The sequence below is a fragment of the Equus asinus genome, chromosome 6, assembly GCF_041296235.1.
Source record: "Equus asinus isolate D_3611 breed Donkey chromosome 6, EquAss-T2T_v2, whole genome shotgun sequence".
Taxonomy (NCBI): domain Eukaryota; kingdom Metazoa; phylum Chordata; class Mammalia; order Perissodactyla; family Equidae; genus Equus; species Equus asinus.
In genome coordinates, this window is record NC_091795.1 from 56548104 (window position 1) to 56563265 (window position 15162).

The 15162-nt window shown below is 37.9% G+C and overlaps 1 protein-coding gene across 2 annotated transcripts in view; it reads right to left on the reverse strand.

Annotated features, from left to right (window-relative positions):
- EML6 (EMAP like 6) overlaps window positions 1-15162 on the reverse strand; it is a 252161-nt gene that overhangs the window by 146903 nt on the left and 90096 nt on the right. For both annotated transcript variants that reach the window (XM_070512098.1, XM_070512097.1), the window contains exons 2-4: window positions 11836-11995; window positions 8303-8401; window positions 5612-5680 (exon numbers count right to left, since the gene is read on the reverse strand). In XM_070512098.1, coding sequence (XP_070368199.1) covers window positions 5612-5680; window positions 8303-8401; window positions 11836-11995 — 328 coding nt within the window. The remainder of the gene's footprint in view (window positions 1-5611; window positions 5681-8302; window positions 8402-11835; window positions 11996-15162) is intronic.

The window sequence follows — 15162 nt, forward strand, 5'->3', positions numbered from 1 at the left end:
GAACAGGATTGGGCAAACCCAGGGGACAGGAAATGTGCAAGGAAAATTCAGTGACAACTCTAATATTTTGTGTCTGCAGGAGAGGAAAAATGGTGGTCTTCTCAGAGGAGTTGGGTCTTCAAGAAGCAGTTCTGGGAAGGCTGCAGCACCGAGGAGGGCCGGGACTCAGGCATCTGTGGAGAAGGTGGCCCTTAAGGACGATGAGACAATCTGGGGTTCTTCTTTCATTGAGGAGGAAAGTGTGAACTCTGGTGATTCATTTCTTTGGGTATTATTATTTTTACAAAAAGGTGCTAACGTATACATGGAAAGAATAAAAAGATCTGAGAAAAAGATAGGCATAAGTTTGGGAAAATATTTCAGTACTAACTTTGAACCTGCACAAACTACTAGCTGTAAACAACTACTGGCTGCCAAGAACTTGCTGTTTGTGGTGACGTTAAGGCAGACATTTTCCCTTCTCACTGTCTCCCCATGCATGAAGATTAAAAAGAAATATTTATTTTGTAATTATTATCCCTAAAGGAGACTGATTTTTTTGTAATGATTATCCCTTTAACTTGGGATGTACACCTCTGACACTTGAGTTACTGAAATATTTCTAGACGGACAACCACAAAAAAAAATAGAGACCATTATTCTTAGACACAAAGGTCTTCTGATAAATCACCCAGTCAGATGGTATAATGCCAACATAAAACATTCCAAATAAATTTTTCTCTAAAAAGGCATAAGTAGATGTAATGCCAGGATAGGCATGAGATTTTCAGCAGAAAATGGCAAATCTCTGAAAGATTCTCTCTTCTTGAGAAGCACTTCCTGTTTGGAAAACAGTGACAGTTTAGGGTAGCAACACACCATTAAATCCACATGACATAAAGAGATGTTGCTTATCTTCTCCAATCTTCATTCACAGCTTGTAATGCAAATTCTGTTAGAACTGGCAGCTACCTTGGAGCTCATCTGGCCCTAGGTAATCCCCAGGGTCCCTTCTGTCTGTGACGAGAGACTGGAGAAGGATCAATATCCACAAACCTGGTAGACTCATTTGCCGTAAAACCAACCAAGCAGACAATGCTCAACTGCTACTGTTTTTCAAGCATTCATTTCAGATCATTGTAATTTGCCTGTTTGGCAAACACTGGGGATTTGCAAAACTAGAAACGATTTCACTTTAGCTACAAAAATTTCACATCAAAATATTTCCTTGGAGTGCAAAGATTTTACAGTCAACTTGTGACTAGAATTATTCATTTGATGTTAGACAGGTTTTGGGAAAAAAGGTGGGGATCCTGGAACTGGATGTAGAAAATACAGGAGAGAGAAAATAATTTGTTGAATCCTGCTGAAATTTGTTGTGGATTTCTTTCTAAACAAAATTAATAAAGAATGGCTGGATGGGCATTTGCAGATTCTTGCATTTGAGGTAAAAATGCTTGTTTTTGTTTAGAAAAAATACCTAAGTCTTTTAAAACACAATTAATAAATTTAACAGGATAAGCAGCTTTTAGCATTTTCAAATGAAGTTCCAGGGTTTTATCTGTCTCTGCTTTTACAATTAACTGATTAAAAGTTAGAGTTACCCAAGGATGAAAAGAAATAGGGAAGAAGCCAGAGAATTCTATCAATTAAGCAACTAATCTATTATTTTTAACAATCTGTTTTGGGGGGAGAAAGTTAAGCCAAAATAGATCATTAAAAAATAATTCCTAAGTGGAAAGAGCTCTACACAGGGAGCCAGAGACGGAGTTTAAATCGTATCTGTGAGCCTCAGAAATGGGAAAAGAACCTGAATGTTACTGTGCCCCTGCTGGTCCCACACACTGTTTAATGTAACTCTTAACAAATTCAGAAGGTAGTGGTCCTTCTTTGGGGGATGAGAGGGAGAAATTCAGCCTCAGGGAGATCAAATAGTTTTCCCAGAGTCAAGCAGAGGAAGATAAAACCAGGATTCAAAATCAAATAACTTCCTACATCTTGGCTTCGTCACTGTAGAACATGCAGGTTAGATGATGGCTCTCCAGTCGGGGTCCCAGACTTCAGAGAGCCGCCACAGCCTAATGGAAATCAGGCTTATCATGAGCTCACCTGTTTCTTTGCTGTGGCTGAAAGAACAACTCAAGCTTTGCCACACGATAAACTGGTTAGAAACTCATGGTGGCGGATATACATCTGCGATTAACAAAAATTGTTAAGGGAATCAATATTTAATGGCTACAGTGTATTTTGTGGCCCAAATCTTTCAAAATGTTGGTTCCCTTGGAAACAAAGTTAAGAAAAGAGGTTCTTTGGTGGTGAAAATGTTAATAACGATAATCTTTGAACATGTTATTGGCCGTTCTGCTCCCCAGTCCCATGATTCCATGGGTGACCAATGCCGCCCTCTTACCTTCCGAATGAAGTGCAGTCCCTCCCGTGGGTTCTCTGCCTTCCAAGACGTCCCCACCAAACTCACCTACTCACCAAGGCTCAGCTCAAAAACAATCCCCTTCCTGAAACACTTAACGTTCATTAAACCAGTTGGGATCTTTCCTTTATCCCTAGAGAATTTCCGTTTTGTTTCTTACATAATTTTCTGTTTTAATCTTTTAATCGTTAAACTTCAAGCAAATTGAAAATAGGGTCAGTTTTTATTCCTTCACATGGGACAAACTCAACAATGTTTATCAAATTTAGTAAGTTTTCTTGTCTTTCCGGTGGGCTGCAAAAGACATACAGAAGGATCCTCCAACTGCTGCTGAAGCAAAATGTGTCTGTATTTCAGCAAATACAGGTATTCTCAGGTGAAAATCAGGTCTTTGCACAGGGATTACAAAATTTTAGGAAGCCAGAAGGTGTTGGTAGGATATCTTGGACCTTTGAATAGTGTAATCTATAGATTTATCTTTTTGTCTCTTGTTTTTTTCTTATTTTAGAAGTAAAATATGTTATCGGAAAATAATTTAAAAATGGAGGAAAATATAAAAGGGAAAATTTTTAAACCATCCATCAATCATTACCGAGAGATAACTATTTAACATTTTGGGATATACTTCCAATTTATTTCCTACACAAAAATATAATCTATTTTTTAGGTAGAAAAATAAAAGCCACAAATTTGCCCCACTCAGAAGTAGACTGTAAACAGATCTTGAATATTTCCCAGTAACATTAACCATCTAGCACCTGACTTACAATGATTGCGCAGTATTTCTTCATAGAGCCATACTATACGTTTTTAACCACCTGGGGCAGTTAGTGGTTTCAGGTTTTCTTTTGTTTGGTTTTATTAGCTACTGATGTTATTCAGCAATAAATCAGAGTTTGGTTCAGACTTCTAACAACTTCCTTGGGATAAATTCCACGATGTGAAATTACTGACTCAAAGGGTATGAACATTTCTAAGGCTAGCAATAGATATTGCCAAATTTCTGGACTGAAAGATCATACTCATTTACCCCTCTGCTAGCAAGGCTTGAGAGTGTTCATTCACCAAATCTTTCCCAACACTGGATATATCTTAACCATAATTTTGATACATTAAAAACATTGTTACTTTAAAACTTTTATTCCTTAATTATTAATGAGATTTAGTATTTCATATGTCTATTAGCCAACAATGTTTCTATTTTTGTCGGTTTTGTTCTTTATCCATTCTACAGATTTGCTACATAGGTATTTACATTTCAAGAACAAGCCAACATTCTATCTAACTGCCATGCTTGTTGCTTATGCTTTGCTCATTTGTCGTTGGCCTCTTGTTTCTTTTTTTTTTTCCCCTTTCTGCTTTTTTCTCCCCAAATCCCCCCAGTTCATAGTTGTATATTTTAGCTGTGGGTCCTTCTGGTTATGGCATGTAGGACGCCGCCTCAGTGTGGCCCGACAAATGGTGCCATGTCCGCACCCAGGATCCAAACCAGCGAAACCCTGGGCCGCCGAAGCAGAGCGGGCGAACTCAACCACTCGGCCACAGGGCCGGCCTCGGTGTCTTGTTTCTTGGGGGTGGGGGGTAAGTAGACAGAACACTTTAATATTTATATAGTTGAGTCTATAACATTATCCTTTATAGTTTCTTATTTTGCTTTTACATTTAGAAAGGCCTTTCTCCAACTTGAGAGCAGTTAAACATTTACTTATATATTCCTCTAGTTATTTTAGTTTTTTGTTAACATCCAGCTCTTTAATTCATAAAGAATTTATTTTAGTGTATGGTATGAAGTAATAATTTTTAAATTTTCCCCCTAAATAAATAGATAACAAATTGTTCTACTGCCCACTTGTCGGAAATACAATTATTATATTCTTAATTGTCATCCACATTAAGGTCTATTTCTCAGCTTTGTTTTGTTGTTGTTTATTCATACATATCCTGTTCTTATACCATTTTAATTATTGTAATTTCATAATATGCTTTAGTAAATAGTAGTGCAAATTCCTCTTCATTATTCTTTTTTATTCCAAAGTTCTCGGTTATTCTCGCTCTTTTGTTCTTCCAGATTAACTTAGAATAACTTAAAGGGAAATGTTATCAGGTAACAACAAAATTTATAGAGATTGTAATTGAACTCGTACTAAATATAAATTAACTTGGAAAGAAATGATGCATTTATAATTTTTAGACTTCATGTCCAGAATCAAGGTTGTCTCTCCATTTGTTCAAGTCTTCTTTTATCTTCCTCTGTAAAGTTTTGTAATATTCTTTAAATAAGTCTTGCATATTTCTTGTTAAATTTGTTTCTGAGCATTTTACCATCTGTCCCTTTCTAACCATTAAGAAGGAACAATGGGAAAGATCAGGAAAAACTAGACTAAAAGAAGAATAAAAGAACTGGGAAACAGGAGGAGTTTTTGGAAGAATATAGATCTCTCTCTGTTTGTACAGAAATACAGCATTTTTGTACCCACAGAGATCCACACATGCTCTCTCCAAGCAAGTAATCCTTATACTCTTATTGGTAGACTCTAACTTATATTATCTATAAACCTATACAGAAGATCCTGGGCCATATCCCAGGGTCCAGGAGAAACTGTTGCTATGACGGAGCAAATGATGTTGATGGTGTTAATTTTGCTACCTGTGTAACAAAATAGAAAGAAGCAAGTAGGCAGAGGTAGGTCCTGGGCTACTAACAGTCTTTCAGGCTGTGCAGTCTGGAGGCAGACAGAGGCATTTAGAAACCAATGGCCCAGGTAGGTTTGTACCATGTACCCCTCTATTACCTAGGCCCAACACAACATGGCATCTTTCTTCTGAGAGAAGAAATCATGCAATATGTGTAAACATTCATCATAATGTAAAAACTTAATTCACAAATTAAAATCAGAACTGTTTTAAAATATGCAATCCCAGAAGTATTATGAGTCTTCTGTTTAGTATTTAATTAACATAAAGTTCCCTTTTCAGCTACCTGTTGAGCACTTCACTTCACTGTCTCTACATTGCATTTCTGAAAGAGAGCCCCATCAGCTGATGTTAGCTTGCTTCAAGATCAGAGAAGCAAGTAAGAAGGCTCTAAATTTAAGGAAAAATATGTAAAATCAAGCAGTTTCTCAAAACCAAATTATATATATATAAAACACCTAAAATTATTTTCATCCAAGGTACCAAAAATTTACAAAAACACTACTTTACCTTTATATGTTTTACTCCACAGCTAACCACTCTGTTTGGCTGATATGGATCCCAGGAAATATCAAAAATCTGTTTAAAAAAATTAAAAGTTGCCATGTTGGTCATTTACATGTTTTGGCCTTCTTTCAGATACCAGTCCAATTGCCAAGACTCTATCTTAACACTTAGAACACAATGCTACCTACACAGACTGGAAAATGGAGGATTGGTTCTGGGGATGATTTTATCACCTCATGTCTACTTACCTTAGGCCTGAAAAGAGAGATAATAACCACAATCATTGAGAACAAACGGATGTCATATTTTTAACTTTGTCCATCTGGGGTAAATAAATTGTGATGATTTAGGATAATTTTTTGATCAAATTTTCTATAGCTCTCCACAATGCTAATAAAATACTTTTGTGATAGCTTCACAATAAAATGAAAAGAATTATAAAATGCTTCATTTTAAGTAGGAAAATGTTTAATAGTCAATTACAATTCAATGTTGCCCACAGTTTTTAGTAATCACAGAAGTTGATATTCCTAAACTAAGGTAGAGGCATTTATCTGGCACTAACTTAGCCCACCCAAAATAGTCCTTTAGGCCATCATTTTAATCTCACCCAAAATACCATTATATTTTCAGTTCTCCAATGAACTGAAAACATCTGCTAACACAACTTTTCCTTAAGAAAAGCTACCAGACAGTTTGCGTGTATATTTCCACTTGGGGACCAGGGAAGAGAAGACTCTCTGTCAACACTGAGGGTCAAATTACCTGTGGCAATTGTTTAAAGTGCATATTCCCCCAGCCCACCTGAGAGATTCTGATTTAGTGGGTCTGAAAACGGGTCCAGGCACATGCCTTTGTAAACAGGTCCCAGGAGATTCTGATGCAAGTGGTCCATGGACCACACTCTGTGCATCTCTAATAGACAGAAGGACCAGATGTCAGGGCTAGAGTCTAGAAAGAGAAAGAGCTTAGGCTGCTAATTTCTCATCACATAGGAAGGAGCAATATGGACTAATCATCAGAGAAAGAAGGAGGACAAATAATCTTCTGTTAGGTAGGAAGGAGGAATTATGGACCACAGCAGGAGCACTGAAGAAGGAGCATGTGGTCTAAGTACCCATTCTAGCTATGTGAGGTCAGCTAAGTCTCTAACCTTAACCTCATCTTCTCTAAAAGGAATGATACCACCTCAGTTGTTACCATGTCAATTAGGATAATGTATGTAGGATCATTTTGCAGGCTATGAAGCACTCATACAAATGAGTGCTAGGGATTAAGTATTTAGCCACGAAAATATCTTAAAGATAATCATTTGCCCATAAGCAGCCAATAATAATTCATCCTGGCATCAGTTATAAAGAGAAAAACTATGTGTGATACAAATTATGGGCTCTAGGAGAACAGTGTTCTAAAAGAACAGTATTTCATTAAAACATTCTAGGCTTTTAAAATCACAGAGTTCTCACTAGAGAAGCATTGCACTTTTTACAATCTACTTCTAACGGGAAAGGGTACAAAACACTAACAAAGCAGTAAGAAATTCACCTATCGATCCAGTCCAATTCAACTTACTTTATAAGACATAATGGGATCACAGCATAAGCAGAAACAGTAATATCCAAAATGTAAGCACTGCAAATATTTTTAACCTGTTCATTCAATATTAACTTAATACCAATTAAATACTAATAAGTTAATATCGAAACCTGGGGGGTAGAACTTGAGCATCATTATGATGTAAAATCTGCCTAGAGGATTCTCGTGTGTAGCCAGAGGTGGGAGCCATTGGGACAGAGCGGTGCCAGGCCTCTTCCAACACAATAGTTCCATTGCTGGTCACTCCCAGACTTTCTGAGGATTTAATTCTCAAGTACAATGAGTCCAAATGTGCAGCAACAACTATGGGGTCCCCTTAAACCACAATTCTCCCTACTTGAATGTACCATTCACATAAAATTTTTTTAGAGTTCACATTAAGCAAGAGACAGTGAACGTAATATTTAATTAGAGCCTCATTCTACATGGACACTTACATTGTGCAGAAATACAAAACAACTAGGAATCAATGTAAGACAGTCATGTAAATTCATTTTTTTTAATTAGAAAATCAAGACAATAAAGTAGGCAAATTTTTTTAATTATGCAAGACACTGGAGAAATAGATTTCTAACCACTTAATGCATATGTCATCTTCATTTCCTATCTTGCCAGCTCTGACTACATGGAATTATCATATCGGATCACACTGACTTCAGTATGTATGATAAGCAAGCCATAATTTACATTCGATGTTTCAAATATAACAAAGAATCACAAAATTGTCACTACATTCATTTGAAATTCAAATGCATACACTTGTAAACATTTTGTGAATATTATTTTCTAACAACGATTTCCATCTCCTAATGAATACATCTAAATTTTACATATAATTTCAAATTCAATTCTATTCTGGCTTTATGAAGAAGCTAAATGATAGTATCAAAAATTTGCTTCACCTATGAAACGCACTAACAATTTAAATAAAGCATCTGACCACCAGAAGAGCTCATGCCAACATAGCTATTAATCAGAAATTAATTTTTAAAAACAGTAAAAATTTACTTTTAAAAATATTACAACTATGAGAAGCTATATCACAATTGCCCCCCAGTTATGAAATCTGCATGGCTTGATCCAACAAGTTCTTCTTACCCGATCAGAGTGGCCGGTGGCTGAGGCCAGAAGTTTTCCCTTCCTCCAGTCCCAAATGCAGACTGTGTTTTTGGCATCCAATCCCACAGAGGCTAAACGCTAAGAATAAGAACCATATTTAGTAGCTGAAAATGATGGGAAGATTTCCTATTATCCACACCTTCTTTCAACAAATGGTTATTGATTACCTACTATGGGCCAAGCATTGAACTTCTCATGAAAAAAATGATTTCTCAAAATCCATCTTAAGGCAAAAACTAAAGATATCACAGTAGATGACTTCCATTAACACTTCCTGAAATTTCAAAAACCTGAAAACTACAACTCATTTGTCCTTCTTAAGCATAGGAAACATGCAAAATCTGATGAAGTCTCTGGTTAATCAGTGGAAATCACAGGAACAGAACTTGAAGGCAGTATTCAGATTTTTACATTTAAGATCTTAGTGCAAGATTTAAGAGAGTCTAGGATTCTATAGTCTAAAAGTATGACCAAACTTCTAGAATTAAAGGGTTTAACAAACGCATAGAGAAGAAATCTCAGAAGTAAACCTTATTTTCATTCTTCTTAATTTTCATAATTTCATAAACATTTAAAGTGATTAAGAAGGATACATAATTTTAATAAAAGTAATCTGGTACTTCATCTCTCAGTCTAAATTCTTTGGGTTCAGATCAGAACTTGTCCTCAAAGGGAAAAGAAAATTCAACACATACAAGTATACACAAAATCAAAAGTGTCCAGTGTTAGGAACACCAAAATCAGATTCCAGCAGCACACGACCTCTAAGAAAACAGCACTGTGCAACAGATAGAGGTCCGGACTGGGAGCAAGTAGATTTGGCTCTTTTTTTGACTTTGAGAGTAGCCAGCCCCTGGAAAACTAATTAATCTCCTTAAATTTCAGTTTTCTCATCTGTAAAATGAGTATAAAATATTTGTCTGTCTACCTAGTAGGACTGTTGTGTGGATCAGTGACATAATGTAAGTCAAAGGGTTTTAAAAACACAGTACTACCCAAGCTTAAGAGTATCTGAGCTTATGCATTTCACCGAGTACATCTGAGTGTGTGTGTGTGTGTATATATATGTGTGTGCATATGTATGACATATGACAGAATGATAGACAGCCACGTGTGGCTAAATGTATACATATTTTGTTATGCAGGGATTACTCGGGTGTCTTCACTAAAGATGGCTTCCATTAGGAATATTTAGTACAAAAATTATATAGCTGGAGGTTTTAAAATATGCCCTTAAGAAAAGGGGGTCTTTGTTGTGATTTTTAATTTAGGGTTCCAGCAATGATTATAACACACGGTTGTATTTTGATCCATATACAGAAATTTGAAGTAGGTGAATTCCATTCAGCGTTTTTAAAAAAAATAGAAAAAGCAGTTAACATACACATGGACACTAAAGTAAAACCCACATTTCTTGATTGAGAAAAAAACAAAAGAAATCTATTTTGTTCCTTTGTAGTGAGAGGCCCCACAGCTACCTGAAAACATTTCTATTGCCTTTTGTTGCTTGTGAAGTGAAGGGCCATTTGTCATTTTCTAAATATCACTCGATTCCAGTGAACACTGTCCAGGGAATAAGGCTGACCTGAAGCAACAGACATCAACAAGCCATGAAATTCACCATGGCAAACAAATAGGAGGTTATTTTTCTCAATTGACAGTTAAGTGCCATGCAGTCCATACCTTCACCCTTCAAAATCGAACCTAAGAGAGAATAGCTAGGATTCTAACACAAAATAATTGGACAAAGACCTAAAAATTAAAGCTGGATTTCCCTCTGCCACATAACATTTTTCTTGTGATGCTTCAGAACAAATTTTGAAAAGAATGTTTGCTAGAAAAACAAAATCAAATTAGACAATGTGCATATAAGTACACATCTAAGCATAATGTTCACTTGTACTTGCCTCTTCACTCTGACACACTCATTCAATTTAGTCAGGAACTCAATAACTACAATCTGCACAAATGTCACTATCCAGCTATTTCTCTTTAGATGTGAATATACAATGGAATATATGCATTATCCTGACTAAACTGGATGAGATTACAGAATAGCAAAATCAAAAATATATATATCAGGAGTCTACATATGTAGTGAATCTAGTTACAGAAAGAAAAATGAACAGTTAATGATCACTACTCTCTCAAAATAACAGAAAACACCAAGTAAATGTTAATTGCTTAAAAAGTGACTTAAACCAGATCAAGTCTTAAAATCCACTGAACTTCCCGTGAACTCTCAGTTTGGTCAAACTTTTAAGAACAATTTCACAGGTCTTTCCATGCCACGAACTTACAGAATTAACTCTGAGATTCACCAAAAATTGGATTGAAGGAATTAACTGGCAGAAACATGGAGGGTGAAAGAGACAGAGAAAGGTGGCCTAGGAACATGGAGAAGGCTGTGGGGAAAAGGCACACCCTTAGCAAGGAGGTGAATGCAGTGGAAGCCAGGAATGATCCTCCTATGTTTCTATTCCCTGTTCTATAACATATTTTTTATGAGATATAATTGATATCTATAACACATTAACAAGTCTTTTCTGCCGACTGTTGCTAGAAGTCAAAAGAAAGAGAGGAACATTGTTGAGGGAACTGGGAAGACGTCATGAAGCCCTTTGAAGTGTCTTGGAAGAATGAGTCACTTTAAGGAGCAAATAGGTTAAGTCGGGCACTTGAGGTAGAGAGGACAGCATGAGAACGGGTCCACAGGTGCCAAAGTGCAGGTGTCATAGAGTAATCTTGTTGACTTGTCCAATTTGACTGCAAGGGGATAGTGAAGGCTAGAAAAGTTGGTTAGCCTAGAATGCCCAGCTACGTAGCAAGGACTTCATTCATGGGTACTTCCAGCTTTTGTTGTTCTTAAACAATGCACAGACACCTTTTTCAGTTGGTGAAATGTATTAGCAAAAAATTGTGTGGAGACCAGTTAAGAGGTTACATAAACTGTCATGCACGGTGGCAGAAGAATGGGAAGGAGAAGATGAATGTTAGAGTTGCTGTGAAGAAACTAAGTACACACGAATCAGTCACGGCTTGAACTGGGGAGAGTGGGTAGGGAGAAGGAGTTAGAAGTGACCTCAAGGTAAAGAGTCCAAGAGAATCTTCTCAGTGAATTATTAGGAGGTGATGTTATCTTCTGAAAGCAAGGGGAACCAAGGAGATGCTCAGGGTTTGAGGTCTGTGAAAAAGGTTTGGTCCAATCCTTATTCCAAATAGGAAGCTAACAATGGAAGACAAAGGGGAATTGCTGAGTCATGATGGACCCTATCATGACTTCCTTTCTGGAAACTTTAACCAGATGGTGAGACTTGGGGAACCAAAACTGAGGCCTATTCAGGGCTGAGTGTTAGTGCCCAAGCTTGGAAAAGGATCAAACAGGTGAGGATTCTAGGAGGCTGCCAAGAGGAGACAGCAAGCGTTGATAGACTTTGAGCCTGTAGGCTCTATAATTCTAGGTGACTTGTGAGAAGTTATTAAAGAAAAGAGAAACAGAAAAAGATACACACCTGTCCATCTGAGTCGAAAGCCAGGCAGGCAACTCCATGTGTATGGACATCTTTAAGAATAGACACAGTCTGGACATTATAGGAATCCCATATACATATATATGGCTCCTTCCCAACTTGGCCAGTTGCAACAAGAGTTTTATCTGGGTGTAAGGCAAGGCTGAAAAAGAAAAAGACCTCTTTTCACATCCTCCAACTGAAAAAAGTTAAGAAAAACATTGATCATCTTTTAGCCACATTTATTTCTCACTTAATCATCTAAGAAGATAATGTCAAGAGATCTCTGAGTCTAAACTGTCCCCCAAGTAATTAATTACCCAATTGGTGTAAATAAAACTGTTCAACTTTGGCAAAGACAGGCTTAGCACAGGTTTAACAATAATTTCATCTGATCTTAGGCACTTGGTTACTTTGAAACCAGACACTACTATGATCATAATTCTATGATTAAAACATCTTATATATGGTCCTATAATTGCTTCATGTCATGATATTTACTTATTGATTTTGAAAATATTACTCAGTTTTCAAGTTAGCTTTTGACTTTAATTTGGAAGAAAAAATGCTGTAGCTAGGAGGAAGTGCGCTTCTTAGAATTAAGTAAGTCTGCTTGCAGAAGTTCTGGATACCATTCTCGTTAGGATTTCAAAGCATGGAGGGGGTCCCAGAGTCAAGTGCTGTTTCTGTGTCTGTTGCCATAGATTATGTATGTTAAACGAAAATTTCTATTTTACAAAAATTGCTGTGACACAAAGAGGACTACAAATTACTATGCTTGTGGTTCATGTAGCATTTTTCCTCTGTAGTCCAATCAAAATAAAACTTTGTCAAATACCAACTAGAATTTCAAGGAGTCTGTAGCAGTCAAGAGGAAGAAATGTTATTCTTCCTAGATGAGAAATTACTCAAATGTTTTAAATTCATTGTGTAAAGAAGTTATGCCTTTATAAAAATAGGTGTTGGGAATTTTAAAAAACAAAAAATAGCACATTACCTATATGAAAAACTAGCAGATGACTCTGTTTCCATGATAACAAAAGGAGGGGTTTTTTCTTTCCAATTTCAGCATCTGTTTACAGTTAACAGAAGTAGAATTTTTTTCCTTTTCAAAGTTCAGCATGATTTAATAAGAGCATATGCTCTATTGGCTGCTCCTTACTACCCCTGGGCCTTAGGACATATTACCTGATCTCTTTTGCCTCAGGTTCCTCATCTATAAAATTGAGATACTATATAAAAACAGATAACATAAAGAATATAGAGCATTTAGCACAGTACCAGACACAGAGTAAGCACTCAATACGTTTCATTATCATCATCATTTGTGTAACTGGCATCAGATAGATATAACCAATATATCTGTCTCTGCATTGTGACAACCATAATGTCTCTGTGGATAAAGTGAGCCGTTCAAAAACAAACTATTGTCAGCTTTTCCCCTGGCTCCATGTGGGGGTCCCCAAATTCTGCAGCCACAAAGCTCCGTAGGCTGTCACAGTGGCCCTCATTCCACTGTTCTCCCAACAAACCTAGAGTCATCTTTTGCATAGGATCCCTGAGTACCGGCCCTCCCAGGCCCCTGTACCCTGGTGCAGGAGAGCAGCCTGTCTTCCCAGGAGTTCCCAACGACCCCCACCACAGTCCTCAGTTCCGGTGCTGCCTCCAAAGCTGGAGGTCCGCTCCACTTGCACTCTCACATCGTCAAGGCCAAGTGCTTCATCAGGTTTTTGTTTTTCTTTTTAGATGAAGAGGGTGTAGTTGGAGTCCACAGGGAGTGCTTTGTGGCTTCAGCTGTGTAGTGGGGAGTGAGTGCGGGTCCAGATGGAGAGGCTGGGAGAGGATGGGTTGGGAGGCACTGAGCATCAAGGGGTGGTGCGGAGGATGGCCGAATCAGGCCCCAGGTGCTGCTGCTGCCGCAACCACTGTCCCGAGAGGAAGCTTGATGTCACAGGATCTCGGGAGTACTACCTGGGCGAGCAGAGGAGTCCTGGGATGAGAAACAACTGGGTGCCCCAGATCTGAGTTGGCCATCTAACAAGGGCTTGCTGGAATATATATCCTCAGAAATCTTTATAAGGAGTAATATTAAAAGATAACACCTTTTGCACAATAGGTGAATGCTAGAGGCTTTAAAACTTTTTAAGGTTATCGAACTCTTTAGCATTCAGACTTGGTGAGTGATGACCAATAAGATATTAAAGGACCCTCTCAATCTCAATTTTGCTGGAATATCTCCGGTATTTGATGGTATCTAGATGTCCTAGAAAATTGCAAGTAGACTATGGAGTGCCATATTTGTCTCATTAAACTAAGTGGATGGAAGCAGTCTGTGAAAACCCTATGACAAACTGGTATATTTTAGCTCATTGTGAAATGTCAGGTACAGCATTATAGATACATAAACAGAAAATACATTGCCCCTCTTTCAAGAAGCCCACCTTAAGAGGAAGGACAGACATGTAAACAAATAATAACAAAATGTCTCTCTCTATATATATACACACAATGACATAGACAGATGGAGGATGGAGAGACTGGCTACCCAGGATTTTAGGGATGATATGAGTTCATATGAAAGACAAGGTGCAAAAGGCATCCATGTAAAAAGACAATGTCCACAGTTAAAGTCTTGCAGGGAACAGCAGGAAATGAGATGGGTCAGGCCGGCCAGGGCAGCCTTTTAAGCATGCCAGGAAGTTAGGGCCCCCTGACAATTATTAGCAGGATACAACATGAATAGTTTCATATTTTAGGAAGGTAACCCTAGCAGCAGAGAAGCACAGTGGGAAGGGCAGATGGGTAAGGGGTGTTAGGAGAGGAGGCAGGAAGGCAGTTAGGGACTAAGTGAGAGACAGTGAGGTAAGACAAGGACACAAGGGACGCAGAGGCTGAGTCAAGTGATATTTAAGAGAAAGAGAGAGAGAGAGAAAGGTTTGGGATGTTTGAGGCTAGGGAAAAGCTTGAGCCTGTCAAAGCTGACAGATGTTTTTTGCTTGGACAACTGGGTTTATAACTCACAGAGCCTGACAGCATGAGAGTTTGTAGTCTATGAGTCTGATCCTGGGAAAAAAATGGCCTTAATTCCCCCCAGTTTTAGTGGGAAAACCAAGGAGACTCCTCAGGTTAGCACCACGTGTGGAGTCCTAAAGGCTATGAAGAAGAGGATTTGACTGGACTGTACGCTTTGTGGGGGCAGGGGCTGTTTCCATCACTCTATACACAGTTCCTGGAACATCACATGGCAGAGCAAGCACTGACAGAGTGCTGCTGAAGAGGGAGCCAATGATGCTAACAATACTGGCTGCCCTATTTCCTCTCCCCCCTGCC